The sequence below is a fragment of the Colias eurytheme genome, chromosome 1 (genome assembly GCF_061535395.1).
Source record: "Colias eurytheme isolate Ceu_HAF_F1 chromosome 1, ilColEury1 Martin Lab GWU primary, whole genome shotgun sequence".
In the NCBI taxonomy this organism is placed as follows: domain Eukaryota; kingdom Metazoa; phylum Arthropoda; class Insecta; order Lepidoptera; family Pieridae; genus Colias; species Colias eurytheme.
Window position 1 is genome coordinate 9150919 of NC_142980.1, and position 27920 is coordinate 9178838.

General features: G+C 35.6%; 2 protein-coding genes and 1 pseudogene across 13 annotated transcripts in view; 2 read left to right on the forward strand and 1 right to left on the reverse strand.

The window, feature by feature from the left end:
* Positions 1–12274, forward strand: part of trio (trio Rho guanine nucleotide exchange factor) — a 110216-nt gene extending 97942 nt beyond the window's left edge. For all 11 annotated transcript variants that reach the window (XM_090103495.1, XM_090103498.1, XM_090103517.1 and 8 more), the window contains 4 exons: positions 59–337; positions 7313–7546; positions 9788–9979; positions 10270–12274. In XM_090103495.1, the coding sequence (XP_089959621.1) occupies positions 59–337; positions 7313–7546; positions 9788–9979; positions 10270–10380 (816 nt within the window). In that variant the 3' untranslated portion in view covers positions 10381–12274. The remainder of the gene's footprint in view (positions 1–58; positions 338–7312; positions 7547–9787; positions 9980–10269) is intronic.
* Positions 12275–12395: 121 nt separating this feature from the next.
* Positions 12396–21664, reverse strand: Ldh (Lactate dehydrogenase). Of its 2 annotated transcripts, none has more exons than XM_090103567.1 (7): positions 21398–21664; positions 17702–17829; positions 15961–16078; positions 15474–15598; positions 14110–14332; positions 13653–13894; positions 12396–13434 (listed from the first exon to the last, which is right to left on the reverse strand). In XM_090103567.1, the coding sequence occupies exons 2-7, from the start codon at positions 17822–17824 to the stop codon at positions 13270–13272; spliced, it is 996 nt and encodes a 331-aa protein (XP_089959693.1). In that variant the 5' UTR covers positions 17825–17829; positions 21398–21664; the 3' UTR covers positions 12396–13269. The 2 variants fall into 2 exon arrangements, with proteins under 2 accessions (XP_089959693.1, XP_089959683.1); XM_090103557.1 differs by lacking the exon at positions 21398–21664 and adding an exon at positions 18525–18679.
* Positions 21665–26943: 5279 nt separating this feature from the next.
* Positions 26944–27661, forward strand: LOC149911156 (protein stunted pseudogene; annotated as a pseudogene).
* The last annotated feature ends 259 nt before the right edge of the window (positions 27662–27920 follow it).

A 27920-nucleotide genomic window follows, 5' to 3' on the forward strand; every position in this document is an offset into this window, starting at 1 on the left:
CATTACGATGATATAAACACAACTGTAAATGTGCACTACACAACATACGTCCCCCCAGGTGGTGGCGGGTCGCGGCGCGGACGCGGTGCGCGAGTACCGCATCCTGTCGCGCGGCGCGCACGGCGCGGTGGTGCGCGCGCTGGCGCTGTTCGCGGAGGTGCCGCGGCCCGGCGCCAACACCATCGTGCTGGAGCTGGTGGCGGGCGGCGCGCTGCTCGACTGGGCCGCCGCCAACCCGCACGCGTACACGCAGCGCACCGTCGCCACGCACACGAGGCAGCTACTCTCCGCGCTCGACTGGCTGCACTCGAACAACGTCGCGCATTTGGATGTCAGGGTGAGTGAGTTCATCAGTTTTAATAGCTTTTTGCCGCATATTTACAGAAAGTGATCGCCATTTTAATCGTCACAGAACAAGACGTCTAGTAGTTGTGAAACTGGCTATAAAGTAAATAAAATAGTTAAGACAAAAGCCTTTCTTACGAATGTTGCAAGAACTTGTGGGATATTACATATAAGGAAAAAATATATAATAATCTTTGGAACAAGTATCAAATAATAGTGTCATTACAAAATGTCATTCAACGTGGTTCTTGAGATATCAACATACCTGTATTTTTAAGAAATTCGCATTGTTATTGTTTAAATTCACTTTACACGCGGCGGGTTACTCACTTACTCAATGAAACACACTATTACTCAAAACAAAACTCAATTTATTCACTCATCTTAAGATTATATACGTATGCAGAAAATAATTTCTATAGTGCCATTTAAAAACACAGTAGCGACATCTATTATTGACTTTAAGAGACAACTTGACACATTTGACAATTGACATATTATATTTGACACTTGACACATTACGCGGCGGGATTTGACAGTTATTGATAGATGTTAGGTTACATTAGGTTAAGTTTGAACATTCCGCCCACCAAAGAACGTAGTTCTTTACGAAACTTAGACCTAAACTACTAATAAACTAATTTAAGTTAAATTGAAATCAGAAAACACAAAAAAATATTTAGGAAGTTATCTAATTACAACAACCGCCCACCGTGAGCAGTATTTCGCATACATACATAGTAATTTCTAACTCAACTCTCTATATAAAAATAAAGTATAACTATGACTCGAATAGCAAACTAATTACAATAACAAATTATTCGGTAACTTTAGGCAGATAACATAATTTATTACACGGTCTTTTACAAATACCATTTTTGGTTTTAATGGACACTACACGCGTTATGTTATCCTTTCCACTATGTTTTTCAATGATTCTGCCCAAATACCATTTAGCTGGAGGAATATTCTTATCTTTGATAATAACGATGTCGTCGACTTCAGGCTCCGGTCTTCTTGTGGTCCACTTATGTCTTTGATTCAACGTTACTAAGTATTCATCGGACCACTTCCTCCAAAAATCGTTCATTAATTTTTGGCAATACTTCCAACGTCTTAATTCCGAAATTTGTTTCTCCTCACAAGTCTCATCCGGTATAACAAGTAGTGGTTCTCCTACTAAGAAGTGTCCTGGAGTTAACGGCATGGGGTCATCGGGATTATCACTCATGTACGATAAGGGTCTGGAGTTGAGACACGCTTCGATCTGTGTCAAAACTGTTGTTAGCTCTTCAAAGGTAAGTGTACTATCTCCTATAACTCTTTTCAAATGTTTTTTTGCAGAGCGGACACCAGCTTCCCATAAGCCTCCAAAGTTTGGCGCTTGTGGTGGGATGAACTTCCATGTAGTGCCTTCGTTCACAAGGAGATGTTGAAGCTCGTCAGGAAGTTGAGATATTGAGCGGTCAAACATGTTTCGCAATTCCCTATCCGCACCGATAAAATTCGTGCCATTGTCGGAGTACAATGTTTCGCAATGTCCTCGCCTCGATACGAATCTTCTAAAAGCTGCTAAGAAACCGTTAGTACTCAGGTCAGAGACGGCTTCCAGGTGTATTGCCTTTGAAACGAAACAAATGAAAACGCAGATGTAACCCTTGTAAGATTTAGCTCCTCGGCCTGGGGAAAATCTGATGTTAATGTGGCCTGTAAAGTCCACTCCTGAAATTTTAAAGGCTCTTGCTGGGGTCAGTCTGGCTTCTGGTAGCCTTCCCATAAGCTGATTGTTATTTTGTTGAGAGTATCGTATGCAAGTAACGCAATTTCGATAACATTTCTTTACCATATCCCTCCCTCGAATGATCCAGTATTTGGACCGAATATAATTTAGCATAAGCTGCGGTCCGCCATGGAGAGTTTTAAGGTGAGCATCCTGCAATATTAACTTAGTTAAGTGACTATTACTAGGTAAAATTACAGGATGGCGTTTATCGTAATTTACATGAGCCTCATGGATTCGCCCCCCCACTCTTACTATCCCATTCTCATCCAGTATAGGATGAAGAGTATGGAGCTGACTCCTCTTCGATACATTATGACCAGATCTCAATTGCATAATGTCGTCTTCAAAATACACTCTCTGGGTCTCCCGTATGCAAAATTGTAAAACAGAATGTATCTCCTCTTTGCTGACACCTTTACATAAAGCTTTCCTTTCCTCCTTGGGTAGTCTCAGATTTAAAACTCTCCTGCAATAAGCTAATATCCTTAGCAACTTGGGTAAAGTGGAAAATTTCATCCAAAAGAAATCTTCTTTGTCTTTCACAGTTGTACTCAATACCTTTACAGACCGTGTCTCTTCCGTTGTTTCAAACATGCCTCGCTCTCTCTGCTGGTATTTGTTAACTTCTTGAAGCCAATTCGGACCATGCCACCATAAGTCGTGATTAATTAAATCTTGGACCAATAAGCCCCTCGAACCAGCGTCAGCCGGATTCTCGTCCGTTTTGACATGCCTCCATTGCTCTCGATCTAACATAGTGAGTATCTCCGAGACCCTGTTAGATACGAATGTGGTCCAACGACTGGGTTCTCCCGATATCCATGCTAAAACAACTGTACTGTCAGACCATGCGTATATGTCGCATTTAGGGATGTTCATGATTTGTGAAACCTCATATACCAGTTTTGCAGCAAGTAAAGCTGCACATAATTCCATGCGAGGAATTGATATTTCCTTTTCTACTGGTGCTACCTTTGTCTTCGCTGTAACAAGATTAACGGTGACGTTTCCCTGTACATTTCTCGATTTTAGATAAACCGCTGCTGCATAAGCCGACTGAGATGCATCAGCGAATGCGTGTAACTCTACGTAGTCACCTCTCCTAGTTTGTAGCCATCTCGGTATGGCTACGCTCTTTATGCTTCTTAAATCTTCCTTAAAATTTTGCCATTCTGAGAGTAAATCGGGGGTGAGCTTATCATCCCAAGCTAGCTTTGACTTCCAGAGTTTCTGAATGAAGATATTTGCGGTTATTATCTTAGGAGCAATCCAACCCATAGGATCATACAGGCGAGCTATATCTGATAACACCTTCCTCTTTGTAATATCGTCTCTCGTCTCCTCATCTTCAGGTAAGTTGAATTTATATTCAAATTGATCACTTAGCTTGTTCCATGATATACCTAATACCTTTATATTATCGCCCGATTTAAAAATTACCGATTCGTCAGATCTTTGACTCTCTTCATGGATATGTTCAAGTAATTCAGAACTATTAGTACACCATTTCTGAAGTTGAAAACCACCGCTTTTCATAAGTTTGTTCATTTCGTCGTAAATCTCGATAGCCTGTTTGGGAGTATCACATCCGGTCAGTAAATCGTCCATGTAATAATCTTGCAGGGTTATACGAGCTGAGCTTGGGTATTTCTCTTGCTCATCTTTCGCTAGTTGCTGCAGGGATCTGACGGCGAGGTACGGTGCGCACGATGTTCCAAAGGTAAGTCTCAGTAATTTATAGCACTCAATAGGCTCGTGTGGATCGAATCTCCACAACACTCGTTGGAAGTCCGCGTCTCTGTCGTCAACACGGATTTGTCGATACATTTGCACAAGATCAGCCACGATGCAAATTTCGTGATATCTCCATCTCATTAAGATGTGTCGCAAGTCCTGTTGAAGTTTCGGACCGACACGTAAATTATCGTTAAGAGATATATTATTTATGCCCTTACTTGAGGCGTCAAACACCACTCTCACTTTAGTTGTATCCTTATCGCTTCTTACTACAGCGTGGTGCGGTAAGTACACTGCGTAAGGATCAAGTAACTCTTCTCTCTTAGTAATTTTACTCATATGATTCTTTTCTATGTAGTCTTTCATTACTTTCTTATATTCTTCATATAAGTTTTCATTATTACGTAATTTATTTTCTAGTGATTTGAATCTTTTCAAGGCGATCTCTTTTGACTGACTATGTACACACTCAGGGCTAGAACTCTTAAAGGGTAATCTCACGATATATCTACCTTCATTGTCTCTAATGGTTGTTTCCTCGTATATTTCTTCACATCGTAATTCTTCTTTCGTCATTCTCTTTCCTATACTGTCCGGTTCTCTCTCGATTTCCCAAAATTGCTTAAGTAATTGGTCTTCCTTTACCTGTATGTGCATGCTTACTACTCTTTGGTTAAATTCTGTGTCTAATTTATCTTTTATTTTTCCAGATAATATCCATCCAAGCTTCGTGTTCTGTGCAACCGGACCACTCAATGCGGGATTTTTTAGAAAACCTTCTAATATAATTTCTCCATATATTTCAACGCCTAAAATAATGTCTATTTTTGCAGGGTCACCGAACGATGGGTCAGCCAGTGGTATGTTTTTTATTTCAGGCCAATTGTCTATCGATACACATCTTGAAGGTAAGTATGATGTTAATTTTCTTAACACAAAAGCCTCAACTGGAATTGAGAACTTAGGATTTTGTAAGGACTCTAACTCAAATGTAACCATATTTTTGGTTCTCGTTTGACCATCTCCAATTCCTGATATGACTCCATTTACCGCTGTTTTCTTCAGTAGAAGAGATTGCACAGTAGCCTCGTTGATAAATGAAGCCTCAGAACCTTGGTCAATTAAAGCTCGAACTATACGTGTATAGCCATCGGATGATTTTATCTTAACCATCGCCGTTGCAAGAAGCACAGTGTTGATATGGTTCTCTGTAGTAAAGTGAGCAACCGCCTTTGTTACGGGTTGCGAACTCGGTTGATTTTCTTCAGTAGAAGATTCCACCGTAGGTGGATTTTGATTGAAATGTAATAGTGTGTGATGTCGCTTACCACATTTGCGACAGCAAGCTGCTACGTGACAATTTTTTACCGCGTGCGTTGATGAAAGACAGTTAAAACACAGCCTCTGTGTTTGTATGAACTCTGATCTCTTCTCCGGTGTTAGAGACGCAAATTGTTTACATTGATACAGTGAGTGTCGTCCGGAACATGCGACACAGATCGAGTTATTCGATTTGGGGTCGTTCATCAGCGAATGGAAAACGTTTTGCTTCATCGGTTGCCTAGGGTTTACCGATTGTGTTGGCCTTGCCGTGAATCTCGTGTGACTGGATGGTTCCAGCAGCTCTAACGTTCTGAATCTTGATTCCATGAAATTCTTTAATTCCTTCCATGTTGGTAATTTACTCTTCAGATCACTGGCATCTGCTCGGCTCACTTCTAATTCCCAAACCTTTCTGGACTCTGGATCCAACCTCGACACTACCAAGTAAACTATTATGGCGTCCCAAGAGCTCGTGTCAATCTCCATATTGTTTAACGATTTAAGGCATGTAGATGTAGTATCTAAAAGTTGTTTCAGTGCACTTGGAGACTCGTTGTTTAGGTTTCTTTGACCGAAAAGACGTTTCATTATTTCGTTTACGTTGTACCTCTTGTTATTGTATCGAGCATTGAGGACCGCCCAGGCCTCCGTATAATTTTCCTCGGTTGTAGCTAGGTTCTTCAGTAGAATCTCGGCTTCTCCCAATAAGCAACCCTTTAAATAGTGTAATTTCTGAACGGCAGTCAAGTTGGGGTTGTTGTGAATAAGTGACACAAACATGTCATTGAAATGTTGCCACTGGTCGTAGCTCCCGGAAAATTTCGGCAGGTTTATCTGCGGCAGTTTCACATCCGCTCCACCACTCATCATAGTGACTGTACTCGTACTCGTGCTCGCCGAAGCTGGTGTGATTGCTTGCAGATCGTTTTGTAAAATAAGCTTATACTCAGTGTATGCATCGTCGCATTCCGAATATAGGTCGTTTTCAAAATATGATAATGCAATTTTTGTTGTCCTATCGACCATAACAACAATTTCATTGTGACCTTCCACAAATGAATCCCACAACCTCTCTATCGCTTCGAGCCGCGTATTTATATAATTTGCTGTAATTCGTTCTTTAGGAGATTTTTTGTAGTTTATTTGGGCCTTTTTTATTCGGTCGAATATGTCTTCTTGTTTTCGGAGAAGACCCTCAACACTTCTTCCCATTTTCGTAATAAGTATTACTAAGTTTACTATAACGCAAATTTTCTAAGTCCAGTATCACAAAATTTTTCAAAGTCCACAATCTCACGAAATTTTTCTAAGTCCAAGATAACACGTATTTTTTCTAAGTCCTTAAACACTTGTAATTTTTCAAAGTCCACAATCTCACGAAATTTTTCTAAGTCCAAGATAACACGAATTTTTTCTAAGTCCTTAAACACTTGTAATTTTTCAAAGTCCACAATCTCACGAAATTTTTTCTAAGTCCAAGATAACACGAATTTTTCTAAGTCCTGAACACTTATAATTTTTCTAAGTCTCTGATAGCACAACACTTCTGAAGATTACACGAATTTATTCTAAGTCTTCAAGCGCTCCTAATTTTTCTAAGTCTCTGATAGCACAACACTTCTGAAGATTACACGAATTTATTCTAAGTCTTTAAGCACTCCTAATTTTTCTAAGTCTCTGATAGCACAACACTTCTGAAGATTACACGAATTTATTCTAAGTCTTTAAGCACTCCTAATTTATCAAAGTCCCGATCGGACAGCACTTTAACACTTTTAATTTTTCACAATTCACTCCCGGGTTTCGGCACCATGTTTAAATTCACTTTACACGCGGCGGGTTACTCACTTACTCAATGAAACACACTATTACTCAAAACAAAACTCAATTTATTCACTCATCTTAAGATTATATACGTATGCAGAAAATAATTTCTATAGTGCCATTTAAAAACACAGTAGCGACATCTATTATTGACTTTAAGAGACAACTTGACACATTTGACAATTGACATATTATATTTGACACTTGACACATTACGCGGCGGGATTTGACAGTTATTGATAGATGTTAGGTTACATTAGGTTAAGTTTGAACAGTTATAATTGTGAATGATTGTTGTAGCCGGAGAACATCCTAGTGGAGCTGGGCGGTACGCAAGCGCAACTGAAGCTGGTGGACTTTGGGTCGGCGGTGGAGACGGGCGGCGAGGCGGAGGCGACGCGCGGCGCGACGGTGCTGCCGCCGGCGCCCGCGCAGCTCGAGTTCGCGCCGCCCGAGTGCGTGCTGGGCCGCCCGCCCGCGCCCGCCTGGGACGCGTGGGCGGCCGGCGTGTTCCTATACGTGTTCCTTACTGGGGTCAGTGCAATCACTATAGTATATTCCTAGGGCAGGCGGAAATTCGTACAATTTCACGAAGTATTATGTTATCATCAAAATAAAACGATACCTATCGCTCTTCATACACTACTTTATCGTTTACACAGCGTACCGCTTTTCATGGTACAGGGTGAGGTGAGCGACGCGGTCGTTCAGAGATAACAAACTTGTTTTGACTACTCGTTTTAACTGTGAATTATTTACTAAAAGTAAATAATTCACTAATTTCATAAGATGTTACTAAAATATTTATTATTATTTTTATTATAAAACACTTAGAAGTTAGAACCTAAGAGCAGAAGTGGTCTAACATTTTTTTTTTGTTGTAAATTGTGTCATACCTACAGCTTACTGCAAAGTAAGTTAGATATAATCAAGTCAAAGTCAAAGTGTTATGTAATGTAGGTTACTGAAATAAAGATTTTGACTTTCACTTTCACCCTTTAATAGTGTTCTCAGGTTACCAACAGGTTGGTTACCCCTGTTAGGTCATTGTACGAATTTCCGCATGCCCTAGGAACATACTATAGTCCTAGTACTTACTGATTTAAGCCCGCGCGGGACGCATGTACCTTCTGCAGGCGTATTCTTGGTGGGGTGAACGCACTCGACATGACTGAGATGAGATTCTGTTCATTGAGGTGTTTCCAATAAATTACGCTAAAGGGATTGTTTTAATTTGGATAAATTTTAAGGATTTTTTAAAAAAAACAGACACTAAAACAAAATAATATGAATTTAAATATCATTCGGACGAAGTCTGGGTATAGGACAAAACCGTAAAATCCACTTCTGTATTATTAAGATAGCAAAAGCTAAGACAAGTTAAAGGCCGTAAGTCGGTTTGAATAACTTTGACAATCACAATGGAACGATAAAAATAAGGAAGATAAAACATTTAATTACTGTAAAATTGTAAATATCCAATAAGATAAAAAAAAATATAATAACTATGCATATTTAAAAATATGGCCATATATTAGATAATATTTAATATTAAAAATATATCAAAAAGATAAGATATGTAACAGCTGAGATTATACATGACCAGTTTAATATCGAAACCTTGCTGTTTTTATTTAATTTTTTATCCACTCAAATGATTAATATGTTTTCTACATCTGCACTAATAATGTTATAAAGGAGGAAAGATTTGATCTTTTTTTTGTTAGTTTGTTTGTTTGAATTGAAACTACTGAACCGATTTTAAAAGTTCTTTCACCATTCCAAAGGTACATTATCCACGAGTAACATAGGCTATATTTTATTTAGAAAAAAAAAATAAGGTTCCGTAAAATATTTGAGTTTTTTGGACACAATGGCACAACAACCATTTTCTTTTTTTTTTTTGAACTACATTTAAACTCGTTTATTTAACTTATGCTATTAATCCTTATTCGGACACGCATTTGTTTAGGTAAACTAAAGATAAAGTAGCTAAGTGCGAGTAAAAACTGAGAAGTAGCCCGGCATTTAGTAGCACACGCTACCAAAACTTGCGAGGCGCAGGGTTGTCATTTGTCACATTGATATTTTAAATATGTAATTGTATAAAGAAACAGCGTCTGCTCACAGCAATGGAGCGGCCCGCACGAGGCCGGTACCCGAGTGGGAACCGAGTGTGTGCGTGTGTACGTACATGAACCTTTGGTCGCAGATAACATTTTTTAGGGTTCCGTACCGGAACCGTAATAGGGGACCCTATTACTGAGACTTCATTGTCTGTCTGTCTGTCTCCAGGCTGTATCTCATAAACCGTGATAGTTAGAAAGCTGAAATCTTCACAAATGATGTATTTCCGTTGCCGCAACAACAAATACAAAAAAAAATAGTAAATATATTTATTCAGGGGGGGGAGTCCCCATAGTACGGAACCCTTAAAAATATTATTATTTAAACCCCTAAAATAATATTCAAAAAGTGCAAAATAAGGGAGCGAAATTCAAACTTCCAAAACGCGCCAACATAGGTCGAACGAAATGTGACGTCATCTGACACGACATTCATCACTCCGCAGTAAACATTAAGGTAAACACCCACCGGACGTGTCATGTGACGTCACGCAAAGCGCGCGCACGTTGGCGGCCTTTGAACTGTTAATGTCTAGAGTATTTTGAAGGCTATTAATATTTTTTTCTACGTTATAAAATAATAAACTATTAATTTAAGACAAAAAAGAAAAACATGAATATTCCCCATTAAGCCCTTCTCTGTTTTCAGTTGTCGCCGTTCCTGGACGAGTCGATAGAAGAGACGACGGCGAACATAATAAAGTGTGACTACTGCTTCCCGCCGGAGCACTGGGCGGGCGTGGAGGAGCGCGCGCAGCTGCTCATCCGCGCGCTGCTCGACGCCGCGCCCGCGCGCCGCCGCACGCCGCGCGACGCGCTCGCCGACAAGTGGTTCGATGAGGTGCGCGCTACTGCACTAAATAAATAAATAAAAATAAAAAATAAAACTAATTATAACTATCACGGATTATATAGACGGTGTTTTGACATGTCCTAAATGTGACCGTACATTTCTCGCCAAAATTGGCTACATCAGCCACCTGCGAGCACACGACAGGTCAATGTTGACCCACCGTATTGACGATTCATGGCAGTCGCTGTAGCCGAAATCGAAAAGGACCGATTATTACCACCACAAAACACGTTATTCTAATTCTGTTATACATAAGCCTAAATGTGTGATTGTTGCAGGCGCCCAACACGAGTCTGTCGGCGACGCAGCTGAAGACGTTCCTGGACCGGCGGCGGCCGGCGGGGCACGGCAACGCGCTGCACTCGCTGCGCTCGCCCAACGACACCTGACGGAGTGGCGCCCCCGTGCCCGGCGCCCCCGCACCCGGCGCCCCCGCGCCCCCGAGCCCGTGACGCACGCACCGCACGCCCGCACGATGAGCCCGTCTCCTCTCACTCACACGTGGCCTCTTCTCCACTCTGTATCGACAGAACGCAAAGGCATTCTCGTAGCCCCCCATGTTGTGACGACATATTTCTAAGACTTAATTTGCAAAGAGCTTAGCTGAATGAACGCGCTCAGGGCGACGCCCGGCCGCCGCGCCGAGCCGCTTCGAAGGTTCGTCTCTAGGTGTATCGAATAGTCATTTGTGCCCACCTCTCAGTTTCGTTGTATTAGCGAAATCCCTGCGATGTATTTTCACGGTTTATTTAGTCGATTATATTGTATTATGCCAAATAAAATTCGCTTTTTACCGAGTGTAGATTATAATGGACCAGTGGCACGCCGCAAGCAGACATGTAGTCTCGACTGAAATCTTCACAGATTTTATGTATTCCGATGGCCTAACTTAGACAGTAAATTAAGGTAACATTACGTAAAACTGGCCGTATTAAGGAAAGTGTCTGTGATTTTTGCTAATTAATATTTCATGCTTATTCCTAATTTTACCTATGTACTAAATACTTTTAATTGTATACATATAGCACTAAGTTTTAGCGATTATAATATTATAGTTATTATTTTAGTTTTTGACCAAATTGCAAAATTTATCCTAAATGAAATTTAAAATGGATCACTTTGTATTGGTGACATATTACTGATAAGACAATAGTGGTCAGTACACTCGATGAATTGTTGCGATGATTTTTTTCGATTTCAGTATTATAATTGTGTCACGCTGATTTTTAGTCTTTAGTCAAATGAATATTAATTATGTAAATGTATTTTATTACAATTTAATTTTACCTTACGGGGAAATATTATTTTCTAAGCATATTCCGCTTTTGACATATTATATTATTGTTCGTAAATGTAGTTCCAATTAATTTTAAATAAGAAATCAGAGATCCGATTTAGAAATTTTATTGTTGCATGTTAGTTTCGTTTTATAGATTGAAAACATGAACAAAAATATGGTACGCTTATTTTATTCACATTGTGATCATTATAATGAATTAAAATGAATTCAATTTTAAGAAAATGTATTTATTGTGACAAATATGAGTAAAATATTGTAATGACTTTGCTACTGTAAGGAAAGATTTTGTAGTGATATTTATTTCAATCCATTTTTCTCAATTGCATGAATTTTTTCTGTACTGTCTTAATAATAATCAAAGCTTGAACCGAAACTCATGAAAATCCCGGAGAATAAAGATATGCTTTAAAGTTAATCGATAGTTTAATTACTTCGTGTATACGATATAATGGTTATAGATTATAATTAGACCTCTAAAGTAATTATTACCTTTAGCACTGTTATAAAACTGGCTTCTACACCATATTTATTGTGTTAAATCTTCAATTTATGATATTTACTTTGTCAGTACTTTTCAAAATGCCTTATCGCGATACTCTATATATAATATAGAACCGTAGTTCATCTCAAAATAACGGCCATGTTAAAGAAACAGCAAAAATTATGGCGTATAAAATACCTGAAATCTGGTTTTATACAAGCTCAAAGGTCGGAGTGGTTTATGGAGTGGTATAAAGGAACACTCATAAAATGGGTCTTTACACCCTTTTAGTTTTAATTACGTCTGTGTTATAACGATTATTATACTGCGCCTTTATAGCTATAGTAGTAAGGATTCCGCACACAAGTCGCGTCTTGGCGCCGTATTCCCACATGACGATCATCGCATTCTATCAGTGTACCTAGCATTACGACTCGTTGTAGTACTGATGTATCTATATGAATTATGGTATAATAAAATTCAATATATAATTTTATGAAAATCTTGTTTTATTTTTACCATATCCCATAAAATATGATTTAGTAGGAAAGGGGACAAAGAATTTAGTTTTAGCACCTACGGAACACAATAATTTTGGATTTGGCTTAAAAAATTAAAACACATTTAATATCTGAAACATTTATTAAATTTAAAAAAATGCATTTAAATATTGGAGTGCATGTTTACATTAGTTAATAAAATACAAAAATACTTTCAGGGTATTAAAAAATTTATATAAACCAGTAATTATCAATATTCGATTTATGGCATATAAGTTACCTTAAATACTAAATAAAATATCTAAAAATAATCATGATAGGAAATCGGATATGATTAAATATTTGTTTTTTCGAGCTATGTCACTGCCACTGTAATCAGTGGCAGTCACTGTAAGCTAGAATTAGGCATAAGCTAGGGTGCATTAGCACCCACCAAATATCCTGATCCAATAAGCATTACTAATTGTCTATTTTTGCTGCAATTATGTATGTTATGTGATTATAATAATCGCTTATGAAGATTGGCACGTCCACAAACGTTAAAAGCATAGAGACACGATCACGATAAAGGTGCGTCCTACTGCATTGCGTGCATTTTACATTTTATACTTAAAATGAAATTAGTAGGTAAAAAATTTATAAATGCATGTAGATATTACAAAAATGAAAAATTCGGTTCATAACTTGTCATGAGTTTATACAATCTAAAATATGACGTAAATTTAACAAAATTTGATGGTAGATACACTTTCCTACTAAAATTAAAATGGCTCAAGTACTTGCCAGCTCACTGAGAGTTATTGCATAAATTTTTATAACTTAAATAATTCTCTAATACAAATTAAATAATTATATTTAAGCACCTATTTAAAAATAGGTATAAGTGTTATGATAATTGTAGGATGCCTAAATTCTCATACCTAAAATTTAGCTAATTACACTGACTTAACATTTAGAAGCAAACATTAAGAAGAAAAATCTTTGGACTAATAAACGACTAAAACTTGATGCCGGCCTGCACCTGAGCCATCAGCTGTGCGGACTTGCGCAGTTGGCTGAGCTCGTTTTCGGTGAGAGGCTGGCGGATGACGTCCGATACTCCCGAGGATCCCAATACACAAGGCAAAGATAAGAATACGTCCTCTTCGATACCATGCTCGCCCTGCGAAATAAATAAATAAGAATACTGTTATAAATAAATAGTTAAGTATATCTGAATAGTTTAGAATATATTCCTGTTTTTTATTGATTATGAAACATTCAGAGAGATGGAAACATTACTGATCTTTCAACTTTTGAAGTAGAATGAGGAATCTAGGAACTAATATATCAGCTTCAGAAAAAGACAATATGAACTAGTTATAGAAATTTAATAATTACCTTTAAGTACGTGGAAACTGGGTGTACACTGTTTGCGTTGGTGAGAATGGCCCGGGAGAGCTGTGCGAGCGAGAGGCCGATAGCCCATGAAGTGTAACCCTTTAGTTTGATAACCTCATAAGCGCTCTTCACGACCATTTCATGCAACTCCTTCCAGTTTTCAGGGTCATTCTCGGTACCGATTTTTGGGTTAATTTCACTCAGTCTTACTCCAGCGACGTTCACTCCAGACCATACTGGGACTGCAAAAGAAATCAAATAATGAATAATCCATTACGGCCAATTTAGGTCTCTATCTAGGTCGGTCATCTGTTTTGAATTCATCAAATTATATGTATCATCTTATGATAAGAACTGTAAGTATACCAATCGCATGAGGAAAATGTATGTAGTTACATTTACTATGTCAATTTAAACATAAATTGCAATTTATAACTGTTATAAAATTTAGACTTACCACTGCTGTCTCCGTGTTCTCCAATAATATATCCGTGGCAGGAAGTAGCCGCTACTGACAGTTTGTCGGAAAGAAGGTAGCGGAATCTTGCGGAGTCAAGGTTTGTACCAGACCCGATGACGCGGTGCTTCGGCAGACCACTGATCTTCCAAGTGACGTATGTGAGAATGTCCACTGGGTTACTGGCTATGATCAGGACTGCGTCTGGACTGTATTTCATTAGCTGGAAAGTATCGATCATTTATTTGGGTATAGGTAAGTGATCTGAAGGGATTTTTTAATTTATGCAATGACAAGCTTTCCGCCCTTGGCTTCGCCCGCGCAGACAAAGAAAAACCCGCATAGTTCCCGTTCCCGTGGGATTTCCGGGATAAAACCTATCCTATGTCCCGGGATAAAAAGTAGCCTATGTCCTTTCTCGGGTATCAAAATATCTCTATACCAAGTTTCATGCAAATTGGTTCAGTAGTTAAGGCGTGATTGAGTAACAGACAGACAGACAGAGTTACTTTCGCATTTATAATATTAGTATGGATTGTTGGGAATTCTAGTTGTATACTGTCTTATTCAATTCAATTCAATATTTTTACGATCAGCAACAAAACAATTGTTGCTGATCGTAAAAATATTTTTATTGTAACTAATGTACCTAGTTAGTTATTATTTTTGTTATTGACATAAAATGAACTTCAGATAGGTAATTAATTTATTCGTTTGTTTTGCAGTAGTTAAAAGTGGCCATAGCACGGTTAGATATTTAGCTAAACGTATTTAAAATTAATATTAATTTTAATACATAAATAAATATTTTAATTATTACATTAAAATAAGTACATCCTAATAAAATTGTTGATGATTATAGTGTGATTATATCAATATAAAATTTATTACCCAATTAAATGTCAACTGTAACACTGATAATAATTTAAGTACAATATTATCATTTTACAAACATTTTTTTTTTCTTTATTACCAATTCAAATTAGTAAAGGTCACAAAATCAATAAGTTAAACCTAGGTTATTTTTATTTCTAACCTTCGTATCACCAAAATATTAATTAACCTATATTATCTCATTAATTAATTGACTAGGTACTACTACTTAAATGTAAAAAAAATTGTAATGACGTTTCAAAAGTGCTTCTATAGAAGTCTAATTGAATAAAATATAAATGTTTGAGTTTGAATTATTTAATAGAATCTATGTTTATTTTATACGTGAAAGAGTTTTGGACTTAGTCTACACCAACTACATTTTTACCCGACTACTCTTTCATCTGTATTAGCAACATTTGTCGTCTATATTATTTTTTAAATCCCTTTTAAAGTTTTAATATAGTTAATCCAAATAGTAGAATACTCACTTGCGGAATGATGATCTTGAGAACATCTGTGTTCCTTTGGACGAGGTCAAGGCGGGATTCCCCTTCGCGCTGGCGTACGCCGGCCGTGACTACGCAGATTTTGGACCCAGCGGAAATTGAGTAATCTGTAAAGTTCGTTATCCATCTATTTCTATTGTCATTATCTTTATCTATTTTTAAATATCATTGCACCGCACGTGCTTGTCTCGTGTTAACGTTTGTCAGATTTTGGCGATTTTTTATGTGTGTAAGATAAGAGAGTCGATAAGATTCACAAATTATTGTCTCCGATAACCTTGCGCTTACGCTCAAGCTTGCTAAATAAACTGAGAAGTCATATAGTTCAATAAATAATAGTGTAATTGCCTTGAAGTGTAGATGATGCACTTTTTTATTTATTTATCTCGTAAGCCACTAGGTACTACTACGGTTTAGGTAACCACACAGAACCCAAATTTAAAAATTCCGCAAAAATATTGACTCTTACCTGTGCTCGCTTGAATTCTAGCGTTCCTCATGAATGCAGAACCGTGTTGTAAGTCCATCATTTCTCCTTTCAATTTGTCCTCCATCACGTCGACAAGGGCAATGTTATTCGTTACTCCCTGTTAATAAATAGGTAAATAAATAAATAAATAAATATTTATTTCTTTCAGTATAATGAGCTTACAGCTTGATCTAACAAACAGAGTGTTTATGAAGCGTTAGCTACTACTATTAAGTATTATGTGACCTGTGTGTATGGTTAATTTCATGAATATTATGCAACTACATAACTACTTCGGTCCTATATGTTAAATAAGGAAAATAACATTGCCGTATCAATTGCATCACACTTTAAAATACACCAAAAGTTAGAATTTTTGTATTTATCCATTCCATGAAAGAATAAGAGACGTGCGTTATTTTGATTCCGCATTGTAGTCACATCACAATAATACAATTCATACCAAATGGGCTCGACAGGAAGAAGCATTGTGCACCAAGGATATAACTTTACGTTCTTACACGAATTATGTACTTTGTGACTATACCTGAGTGATGCGCAATCTTTTGTAATATTGCGAAATAAATTACACAATCTTAAAAAAAAAACATTCAGGTAATGGAATCTCAATTTGAATAGGGTACTACACAGTATATCGTAAGCTAGCTATGTATATTTAGATTAATTGAATTGAGTGACTATTATGCGGTGCAGCTGTTTGTTATTTAAAGACGAATTAAACGACTAAACGAAATTAAGAATTTATGTGCCATTGCACTTCTCAGAATGTTGAACACAGTCATACAATCGAGGTAGGCATGCGGCTATTTTTACATTGTATTTGTATCATAATGACTGCTTGATAATGCGTGCGATACTTCCCAAATAAAAGCTAATCTAAAGTGCAACACAGGTACATAATATTATACATAGGTAGGTATGTAAAAGAATAGCCACGCACAAAACAATTGAATTAATTTATATATCTAGATGTTTATTGTTTATATAGAATAGCATATTTTTTTAAATAGGATTTACCGGGGAATAGGTATGTTCTATATGATTAATATTGTGTTAATATTTTATTTAACGTAGGCAAAAATTATATCATCATAATGTACGTACAATTTTAAAGCGGTATACCTACTAGGTGTTTACCGTACAAAGGCTTCTTAAGTCACATTTTACATTTGAGACTGACAATTATTTGTTTACCTGCCTTGCTAGTTGCTACACGTACCTAGATGTATTAGACACACAGTAGTAGTAGTAGTAGTACGTACGTACGTACGTACACACGTAGTAGACACACATAAAGTAAGGAATAGGCATAGCATAGGTGATAATTAAATCTAATTGGATCGTTTTTATCAAGTGATTGAATATTGTTGAATAATTCATAAAGGTAAAAATGTCATCTAATATGAAAGAATCCTTCTAAGTGTTAAAGATGCACAATATTCTATTTCCTTATCTTTTCAGGAGTCGAGTGGTGCAAGCTTACCTAATGTCCATTGTGAAACTGACTTATCCTTTTAAAACGCTTCTATTAGCTTCATCAGCTGTATCCTTTAGATTTTGACCCGCAATAAATGAACAGATTTAATTCAAACTTGGTGCCAAAAACGCATTTAACTCATGAAATAATTTTCGTAAATTATTTGCGTAGTTAACTGTAAAAACGCAGTTAAATTGCGTAATTAACTGTAAAAACGCAGTTAACTCATGAAAATGAAGGTACCTGTGTAAGCATCGAGAAGACAGCGGCCATGCCAACTTGTCCTGTCCCGACGACCGTGATCTTGCTCCCGGTGTCCTCGCTCTTGGGCTGGATGGGCTGGAACAGCTTCTCGATTGTCGCCATCTTGGCTGAATTGCAAATTCAAAGAATAATTAAATTATAAAACAGAAGCATCTGTTGTGTGTTAATTAATGTTTTTTTTATGTCAGAGCAAGCAAATGGGCCAGGTGGGCCACCTGATGGTAAGTGGTTACCACCGCCCATAAACCCCAATGTCGTAGTTGTCGTAGTTGTGTTTAACTTTTATAAATAATTACAATATTATTCGCTTAGTAGGTACTTAAAAATAATCAACTTGTACGTAGGTTTGATGAAGATTCATTAACTATATATTTTTTCTTTTTAATTTATTAGATTAATTTGAATAAGAAATAAAAAGAAGAAAATTAAATTAATTATATGGGGTCGTCTTTAATAAGTACCAACCTAGGCTAATAGTCCTTAAATAATTTTCCCAAAAATAACATAAAAAGAATAATAATTAATTAACCTACGAAGACTTTATAAAATAAAAAATCACAAATCAATCAGTTCTTACGGAGTAAAGAAAAAAATCTAATTTATTGTTATTGAATTTAAAAAAGTTAATGTTAATTGGATAACTAAAATGCTATGAGGATAATTGCATTGCATTATTAGTAATTAAAAGTATAAGTAGAATTTTCTCAATTTATAAAAAAAAAATATCAAATGGAAAAAAAAAAAAATTTTCGCAGGCAGGATATTATAAAACAATCGCCAAAATCCTTAAAATATCACTTACGGTCAAATCCGTTCATGTGGTTTCTATGCATTTTTACTATTAAGGATAATCCGAATGTGATGAACAACGCGCGGACTAGCTACTGGCTAGTGTCTACTGTCTACTGACTAGTAACCAAACAGGAGTACTATATTTAAATACTACCAAGAGAGCGACTGTGGCGGACCCCGCGACAGTGCAGGCCGCAGGGAACCGTCGTGGTGGGGATGAATCCATTTCACGTGCTCTCTTCGTTTGCCGAAGCTGTGATTCGCATGACAGAACGCACGTTAGCGAAAAAGCCCATGTCTCACACAGCACCCGCGACATGTTAATACAAATTGACCGTGTGATCGTGCGCCCACCCCGCCCCCAAATCTGGCCATAAGGAAGTTGTGTATATTTCGATAAAAAGCTGTACCCACATTGTGAGCGATAAAAATCAAAACGAGATAAACAATCAAAATGGTTTCGTTGACACTATTGATAAAGTTTTGTTGCATACAAAGTTAATATATTATTCTATATTATAGATTTATTTGAGTAAATCCTCAGGTGGTTATTTTGAATATAGGTAGGTTTTTTTTTAATGTACAATAGGGGAGCGCTTGGCCATAATCTCGCCTGATGGTAAGCTGAGATGTAGCCTGATGGACTATGGAGCGCACTTCCCTAGAATGTACCTGTTCACTCTATTTGAGTAAGAAGTCATAAAATCAAAATCGCGTATATTTATAAGTAACATACTCATATTATTTAACAAGTTATGAATATGAAATTTTTATAGTCATTTTACAGTATTCGATACTTAACAAAAAACTAAAAAGTATTTAATTTATAGTGTAGGTACAACTAGGCGCAAAGTACAGCGCTCCTGACGTTGTACGCATGATGCAATTAAAACTTTTTAGGTGAAATAAGGCAAAAGCTTCACTATTTTTTATTAATTGATTGTTTGATGATTATTATCAGATGACTTACTGAGGCAGATAATCTTATAAAACGAAGTAAATGAAAGTACGAACGGTAATATCTAATACTAAAAACAACGGTCATTCGTTTTTGTATCACCTGCTCAAATTCAAAAAGTATTTTATTAAAGTTAATAATGAAAAATATGGTTAGCAGCCAAATGCTCCAATTCGAATATAAACAATTCTGTTAATTCCTAAGTATACAGAGAGAAATTGTTTCCAAAATACATTACGTGACGGCAAATGGAATTTATCGAAGTTCTTCAGAGTTCGGCGAACCTTACAAAATATAAAGATTTAAAAATAACTCTTTTTATTATTTCACTGTAGGTAACTATGATATAAAACTAATCGCACTTATATCATAGCAAAATCTCTGCCCTCCAACTTTGGGTAGGTACAGTATTTTTATTTATGATGTTACTTTTAGAAATTTTATTAATTATAACACTCAAAATAATATTTATTACGTACTTAGGTAAATAATATTGATTAAATATATATTTTAAAATATTATATTTAATATTTGATAATTTTGTACCTAAATAAACTTTTGTCAATTATTAATTAATATTTATAAAATTATAATTATGTTTATTTTATTGATCTTTATTTTATTAAAGAGATTTGATTGACCTAGGATAGATTTGAGTTTTTGTTTGTTTCTTACGGTTTTCAAAAATTAAATTAATGAATATTCAATTAAGCTTCTGTAAGGTACGTCTAGACTTAGGTATAAAGAGAATAAATCGATACGTATGATAACACACCTTACACCCAGAGGATAACACTAACAGATTCACATAGTTACCTATAAACTTTTATCTATATTTATATAGTAGGTATCTCTAAAGTTTACGCAAGGAGAAACCAAGGTCGAAGGGCACCTTAGAAATTCTCTAGGACGTACCTAGTACCTATATTATGTACAATTGTACACAGTAGGTACTACACACTAAGTCACTGCCGGTGCCTTATTTAAAATAGGTTTACTGTTTATGGAGCATTATCAGTCTCAATTAGTTAGTTAAATTAAAAATGAAAGTTTATAAATAAAGAAGCAGACAGCACAGACAAAAAATAGCACGCGTCATGTCGAAAGGTCATGATCAAGATCAGTGATAATGGAATGGCTAACAAAGATACGTGGGCGGCTTATGAAACTTTTTATAGTACTTTTTACGAATAGGTCCCTCAGTATTGAGTCGTGTACTCGTGTACTAATAAAAACTGTTTAGCAGATTTTACTCACATAGGTATTACATTAACTACCTACTAAATTATTATAATTATCTCGTTACTTACTAAATCAAATAAAATATAAAAATATATTTTTATCCTAATATTATTTAATTACTTACTTACTTATGTAAAATAGAAATTCAAATACCTACTTACCTCCTTGTTTAAAATAAAAAATGTTTAAGTATTTATTTATCATAAGTCCTAATAAGTTAACATCTTAAATACCTAAATAATAAAAAGTAGTAGGTATAAGTGCATAAAACACTTAGCTAGTAGGTACCTACATTATAATAACAGAAATCGATGATTCAATTAATCAATCAAATGTAGGAAAATAATAATGCATAGGTACTTTGTATAAAGCCAAAGCCTTGAATTATTAATAATATTCCCAGGATAATAACTCAAATAATATAAAGTATAAAACATCATCACTTTTGGGGTTAATGACCTCGTGAAGGTCGCATTATAAAAACAAATAGCGAGTTAAAAAGTTTTCAAATAAAACTTTACATCTCTAAATAATATTATCTATTAGGTACAGCATTATTTATTAGGTACACAAATAATCAGCTTAAAGTTCAGAACTTTTAGAAGTTGATTAAAAATTTTGTAAAGTCACATAAGCGGCAAAAAACTACAATGTTTTTGGCTAAAGTATACGTGTGCACTTACAGGTAAATGTTGCAGTTTCGTGCGGCAGGTCACGTAGGGTCGGCAGCTGGAGGAGTTGTAGAGTAGAGCCGACTCATTGCCGGCGAGTTTACTCAAGGTGACCTTCAACAATTCGTTTTAGGAGCCACGCCATCGCGCATGCCCGAATTAACAATACGGTATTTCGTAAAATCCACCTAAATACCAGAGGACTCGGCTGATTTTCCTCTACAACTGCGCGTTTGATACAGGACACTATGAAATGTTTCGTCCACGCTGTACTAGTGATAATAAAACGCATCGGTTTACCTGTTCGTGGTACACCAATTAAAGATAAAGCCTATCGAGTGGTTGTGCAAACTCATTCATATCTTGGAAATGTATATTTAAAGATAAAAAAATCAATTTTTTACAGCATTGCTAATAATAGTAATTGATAACAATAGAATTCATGACGTTTCATTTTATACAATGCAATGCGGTTATGCCTTGGTTATTGGTAGATATAATATTAAAGTCTAAAGAACACATAAAATTTTCAAGAAAATTAAAATACGAGACCTCTAATTATTGTTAATATTATGTTCTTGTTAGTTGTTGTAAAGAAACAGTTCTATAAAGCTTGATATTAAATCCCAATGGGCTCCCAAGGACTAAGATTAAAAGACGTGTGGCATTCGGGGACTGCCGCGGTAAAGCTATTGCAATTTGCATGCTATGCCTTCAAGCCACACCTCCGTGCCCGTCGGAGTGGGGAGCGTGAGTTTTTTTCGTTACGGAATTTCTGGATTCGGTCCCCGCGCCGCGATAGAAAAAAATAAAAAGCAATAATAATTACTTACGCTTAAAATAAAAAGCAATAATAATTACTTATCATTTTAATTTTTATTGTAATGATAATAAATGCATAATTATTTTATCTTCTATCTATCTATATTCTAGGTATGTACCTAATAAAAATGAATCACCAAATGTGTTGCTAAGCGGAAAACTGGCTAATTCTTTTACGACGTTAAGGAAGGAAGCCGCAAGGTCCTTAATCCTTATGGAGAGAAAACACGAAAGAGGATAAAAATTATATTATGATGAATGATAAATTTGCTATGTTAGCTTGAAAATCTAGCCTCGTATGTCCCGGACATTACTTAAGATTAATAGCACCGAATTTCACACCGGTTTCATCATAACATGATGCATGCATCGAATTTCATTATTTCATAACTATTTAGTACCTAGTTGGCTTCTGACATCACGTAGTGATATGTATGTATACCTACCCTGTATACTGTACCTACAGTGTACATAATACAATATACTCCTAGATTATTTTGTTTCATAGGAACAATCCTATAAAACATTGTAGAAGCACAATTATAATGACAGACCTAGAAGTATGACTCATAATTATTATCATGAGTTTCAAATGATGATGTCAGAATGTAAAATATGTCGTTACTAAACTCAGTTCTAGTGGTTCTAGGACTATGCAAGTTTATTCCCATTAGCTAACCTGATTTGAGATTTACTACATTGTGGTAGAGTTGCAATTGCAATGATTTAGATAATTTCATAACGATTTCTACTGAAACATTATTTCATCCAGCACGGTAAATACCTAAGTATCCTTAATAATATATTACTTGCGAGCCGCCCCGGCTTCACACGGGTGCAATGCTGATACCACAGACTAATAATAATATACTACGTATACAACTGATGCTAAATACACTACAGAAAAACTGTGAACGTTGTGCATTGTATAATATAAAAATATTGCGGTCCTCTCCGGCTTCGCACGGCACGGGTATCATCACTACATAGTATTAAACAAAGTCGCTTTCTCTGTCCCTATGTCCCTTTGTACGCTTAAATCTTTGAAACTACGCAACGGATTTTGATGCGGTGTTTTTTAATAGATAGAGTGATTCAAGAAGAAGGTTTATATGTATAAAAAATAATTTAAGTGAATATTTTCGAATATATTACAATTTACAGCCCCCCTAGTCAAGTGGATTTCTGTTAGCGTAGCGTTCAATAGAATAGACTACGAATGTATGAGATTGACGTAGGCTGTAGATAAACGTATCTACAGGTTACAAAACGTATCTACGCTAGCTCACAGAAAGCCACTTGACTAGGGGGGCAGATTTAAAAATTGCGGGACGTAGCGTTTGCGGCAGCGGTTTGCGGGTTTGCGTAGTGCGAAGCCGGAGCGGGCCGCTATGTTTTTATATACCTACAACGTTCACAGTTTTTCTATAGTGTGTTTAGTATCAGCATTGCACCTGTGCGAAGCCGGGGCGGGTCGCTAGTATATAATATAGTATCTATGAGAATGGGGTCTGGGGAGCAATTATCATTCTAAAACGAGAACGCGAGAACTTCTATGGACTCTTGCAATACATCCCACTAAATGATATCGATGATATACGGTCTACATCACTACATTATACGAATAAGAGGTATCATTGGGTGATACAGGACTTTTCAATAAGCGTGGTGACGGGTAGATACGACCTGAGGTGGCCAATATTCTTTGAAAAGTATATTTTATTATTCAGTAACGTTTGTAAAATAAGCATGTTATTTTTAGATTACACGAATGATCAGCATGTACAAATGATAACATTTGATGATCAAAATAAATATCCAACGCTTTGCGTTCATTTCACAGTAGAGATCGTCTATGTAAAGTTTGTAATAGGCCATCGCCGTAAATACAGAACGTATTGATAAATACGTTAATTTTATGTTTTAATAATTTTATGTAATATTATCATCATTGGCAATAATGAAATGACACAATTCCAATAGCAAAAATACGATGATAATTTTTTTATGGAGAACTTGACCCACAACACTGTAATATAAACAATAGCTGGCTATCAAAAAAAACCGTATCAAAATTTATATAATGTAAGTACCTACATTAAAACGTGTAGACTAAAAGTGACTTAAGATTAGATAATAGTACCTATCTGCAGAGTTAGAATTCGAAAATAATATAGGTACCTACGGGACATAGTTAATTATTAATTATGGGTACGTACCTATGAGGTACCTGTAAAGATTTATTATGCCGTCTATACCCGACCAAAACCTCGCAAAAATAAGTTGTTATCTTTTTTTTAAATAATAAAATGTAGAAAAGGATCACTTTCAGTAATACCCCTTACCTACTTGAAAACTTATAAGTACTTAGGTATTTTTTTCATGTTATCTTATTGCTGTCAAGTCCTGTATAAATTATAAGTTATATCTAGTCTATCATCTATGGAATACGATTTGTTGTTAAATAATCTAGTACAGTCCTCAATTGAAATAAAATTTCATTTCCGTGGGACTTACCTCCGCCATCCGGATTACTGATATCCACTTAATCGGCATGTTTTTCTGAACACAAAAAGTGCGGTAGTCACTTCCTAGGGGTATGGAGGGGGTAGCTAAAACGTAGCAAAGATGGCCGTCGGGCCATTCTATTGTGCGGTATATCTAGATAACTAGTAACTACTGGACCGATTTACTTAAAAAAGGTGTCAATTGAAAGATAATTAAATAAACATTATTTGATTGCTAGGATAATAATAATGATTCATGTAAAACTAGTACCAACTGAAATATTTTCAAAAAACAACTTTTTATGAAATATATAACTAGTTACTTACTTAGGTAGGTACTTAGTTATATTTTTTTAATGTAAAAATCTCGGTAAACGTTAGAATTAAGACAATTTAGCTTATTATAAAACATATCTATATGTAGCTACTTTTATCACCTTTCTAAGGAACCTTCAATAATAACAATCAAACAATAAACAACGGAACTACATTCATGATTCAAGCTGAAGGAGAATCCGTCGTGTCTATGTCAGCCCGGAGTAGAGGAGACGGTTCCTCACCTGTTACTCGAGTGCCCTATTTTTGCAAGCAATAGATATGCTATTGAACAAAAATTAGGCATGGCGATGACGGGTGAGAATCTACCTTCCGCCCTGGGGGATAAGTTTAGGGATACTTTCTTTAAATATTGTAAATATATTGTAGAAGTAGTCAATAAGCGAAATAATGGGGTGTGATGTGATTCTGTGATATTAGGGATAGTTTCAATTGTTGTAGCATTTATTTTATTTATTTTATTTACCAGTATTTTAATATTTAATTTTGTATTTGTAATATTTTTATTTTGTAATAATTCTATTTTTAATTTATTATGTGGATATAGTTAAATTGTGATTGTAAATAAATAAAAAAAAAATGAAAATAACGTCTCTGGACAATATTCCAGAGGTGGCGCGAACACCCTGTGATGGCGGGTGCCTTAAAAAAAAAAAAAAAAAAAAAAACTACAGCCTATTAATTGAGCGTCGGGGTCGGTAGCGCCGAATTAAGGCCCTTTGTTGGTATGAATCATCTTGAATTCATTATCTTAACATTATATAATAAAATCATAGGAAAGTAAAACTGTACATTGAATATTTATTATTTACTAGCAGTCCGCCCCGGCTTCGCCCGTGGTACCTATATATATTTACGTTTTCTCTATAGTGGTCAATAAACAAAAAATGCCCGAGATGTAAGTAGCTGTATATATTATATAATACACTAGATTAGGTAATTCAATAATTGCACGCCTCATAAGCGAAGCGTTGAGGTGGGTACTACTGTCACTTCGCGCAAAACATCTGATTTTTCAAACTTAAAATGTCTTTATGTATCATACATTGCACTTGTAAGATAATACATACACACACATATTAAGAAAAAACACTATTTTTAACGTTCATGATATTTTTGATGTCATTATTGTTATTAAAACTAGTTAAAAAACAGTTTAAAAAAGTTCTGTCTTGGACGTCCGTGTGTCTGTATGTGCGGATCCTTTTTCTTGTTAACACGATAGCGACCGAAATACTTTACTAATCGAGTCTTTTTTTTTCTCTTACGCTTGAGTATGCTCAGGAATAGAACCCTTTCATTTTTCAGGGTCTGATTCGATGTGGTTTAATTGTTATTAAATAAACAAAAATAATAATTAATAAATATTTATTAAAAAAAAATTATGAGGCGTGCACTTTTGGATTTTCCAAATTATTTTAAATTAATGTTATCCAAGCAGAGAAAATGAAGCTTGATGAGCACTTTTTTACATGTATTCTTGAATAATTATTGTGTACCTAGACTAGCTTTCCGCCCGCGGCTTCGCCCGCGTTTCCAGAGAAAAACCCGTTCCCGTAGGATTTCCGGGATAAAACCTATCCTATGTCCTTTCTCGGGTATCAAAATATATCTATATCAAATTTCATGCAAATTGGTTCAGTAGTTCAGGCGTGATTGAGTAACAGACAGAAAGACAGACAGAGTTACTTTCGCATTTATAATAGATATTAGTATGGATAATAATTATTCAAGAATACCTTAGTAAATATTACAACCTCTTTCATAATATTAGATAAAGCGTAATAAAACTTTTCCTTTGTTGAAATATGTCACGTTTTACGTAGTTGGTCATGATCAATAATTATAATAATTTTACAGGGTATATAAAGGCTTGAAACAATTTTTCTAAAAATGAGCACTTGGCGAATGGCTGGATTAAAGTAAGTGTACACACATTAGATAAGTTTGCAATGCTAATAATTTAAATAATATAAACAAAATAGGTATAATTTGAAAAATAATGCTCTATAATTTAAATCAGATATAAGTAGGTAAGTAGGTAAGTAATATAGTTATTATGTACCGAACTGTATAAAAAAAGCTTAGAAAAAAAGTAACATAATATAATGGCTCAGGCTTCTTGCACATTGTTCAACTAGATGCCTAGACCGCCTACGAATTCATAAAACTGAACCTGTTTAATGAGCTCATAAAGTTAATTATTATTTTGATATGTAATAAATATCAAAATTAAATTAATGACTGGGATACTGGCTTCGATAAAAGCACAATTAGTGCTTTTCATTTTGTTATCTACTATTTCATCCCAAATATTAGTTACCTATGCGTTTGGCAAATTATATATGGTACTGCTGTTTGCTAATAACTACTGATAGAGTATCGGGTTATCCGTGGAAAGGTTAACTTCCAAACTTTTAATCAGTTATAACCGGTTGAGTATTTGTTTTTTTTAAGTTACGTGAACTACTCCAATATTGCGGCGAAAACATTGCGTAAGTCCCTCAAATCGAACTTAAAGGAAGAAGCGGCTAAGCGGGACGTATCGGGAATCCGGTTCTTCTATTGGGAGAATGGAGATGTCCTCCGTATGCTATTTATTATATTTTGAATTTAGCATTGTTAGAAATAGTCCAGTTATCTAGTAGTGTAACCAAGGTTCAAAAATAGTCAATTAAAATTCAAATAAGCGAGGCAGCGAAGTGATATTCGAACAGAGCACCTCAAAATCCAGCATAATACCCTGTTTAAAAATTCACCGATAATTTTCTAGGTCAACTCATTATATTTTGAACTAATGACAACGACAAATAGATAACGACTTATAAATAATTAGGTAAAAGTTATTTACTAGGTGCAAAGGAAGAAGG

Bases quoted from the DNA above. Each gene is read 5' to 3' on its own strand.
- Ldh (XM_090103557.1), bottom strand. From the start codon at position 18,555: ATGCATAGAAACCACATGAACGGATTTGACC. The intron at 16,079-17,701 runs GTACCTTCATTT...ATTTATTAACAG, and splicing joins TCTTCTCGATGCTTACACAG to GGAGTAACGAATAACATTGC. The intron at 13,435-13,652 runs GTAATTATTAAA...TTTATTTCGCAG, and splicing joins CAGTTTCCACGTACTTAAAG to GGCGAGCATGGTATCGAAGA.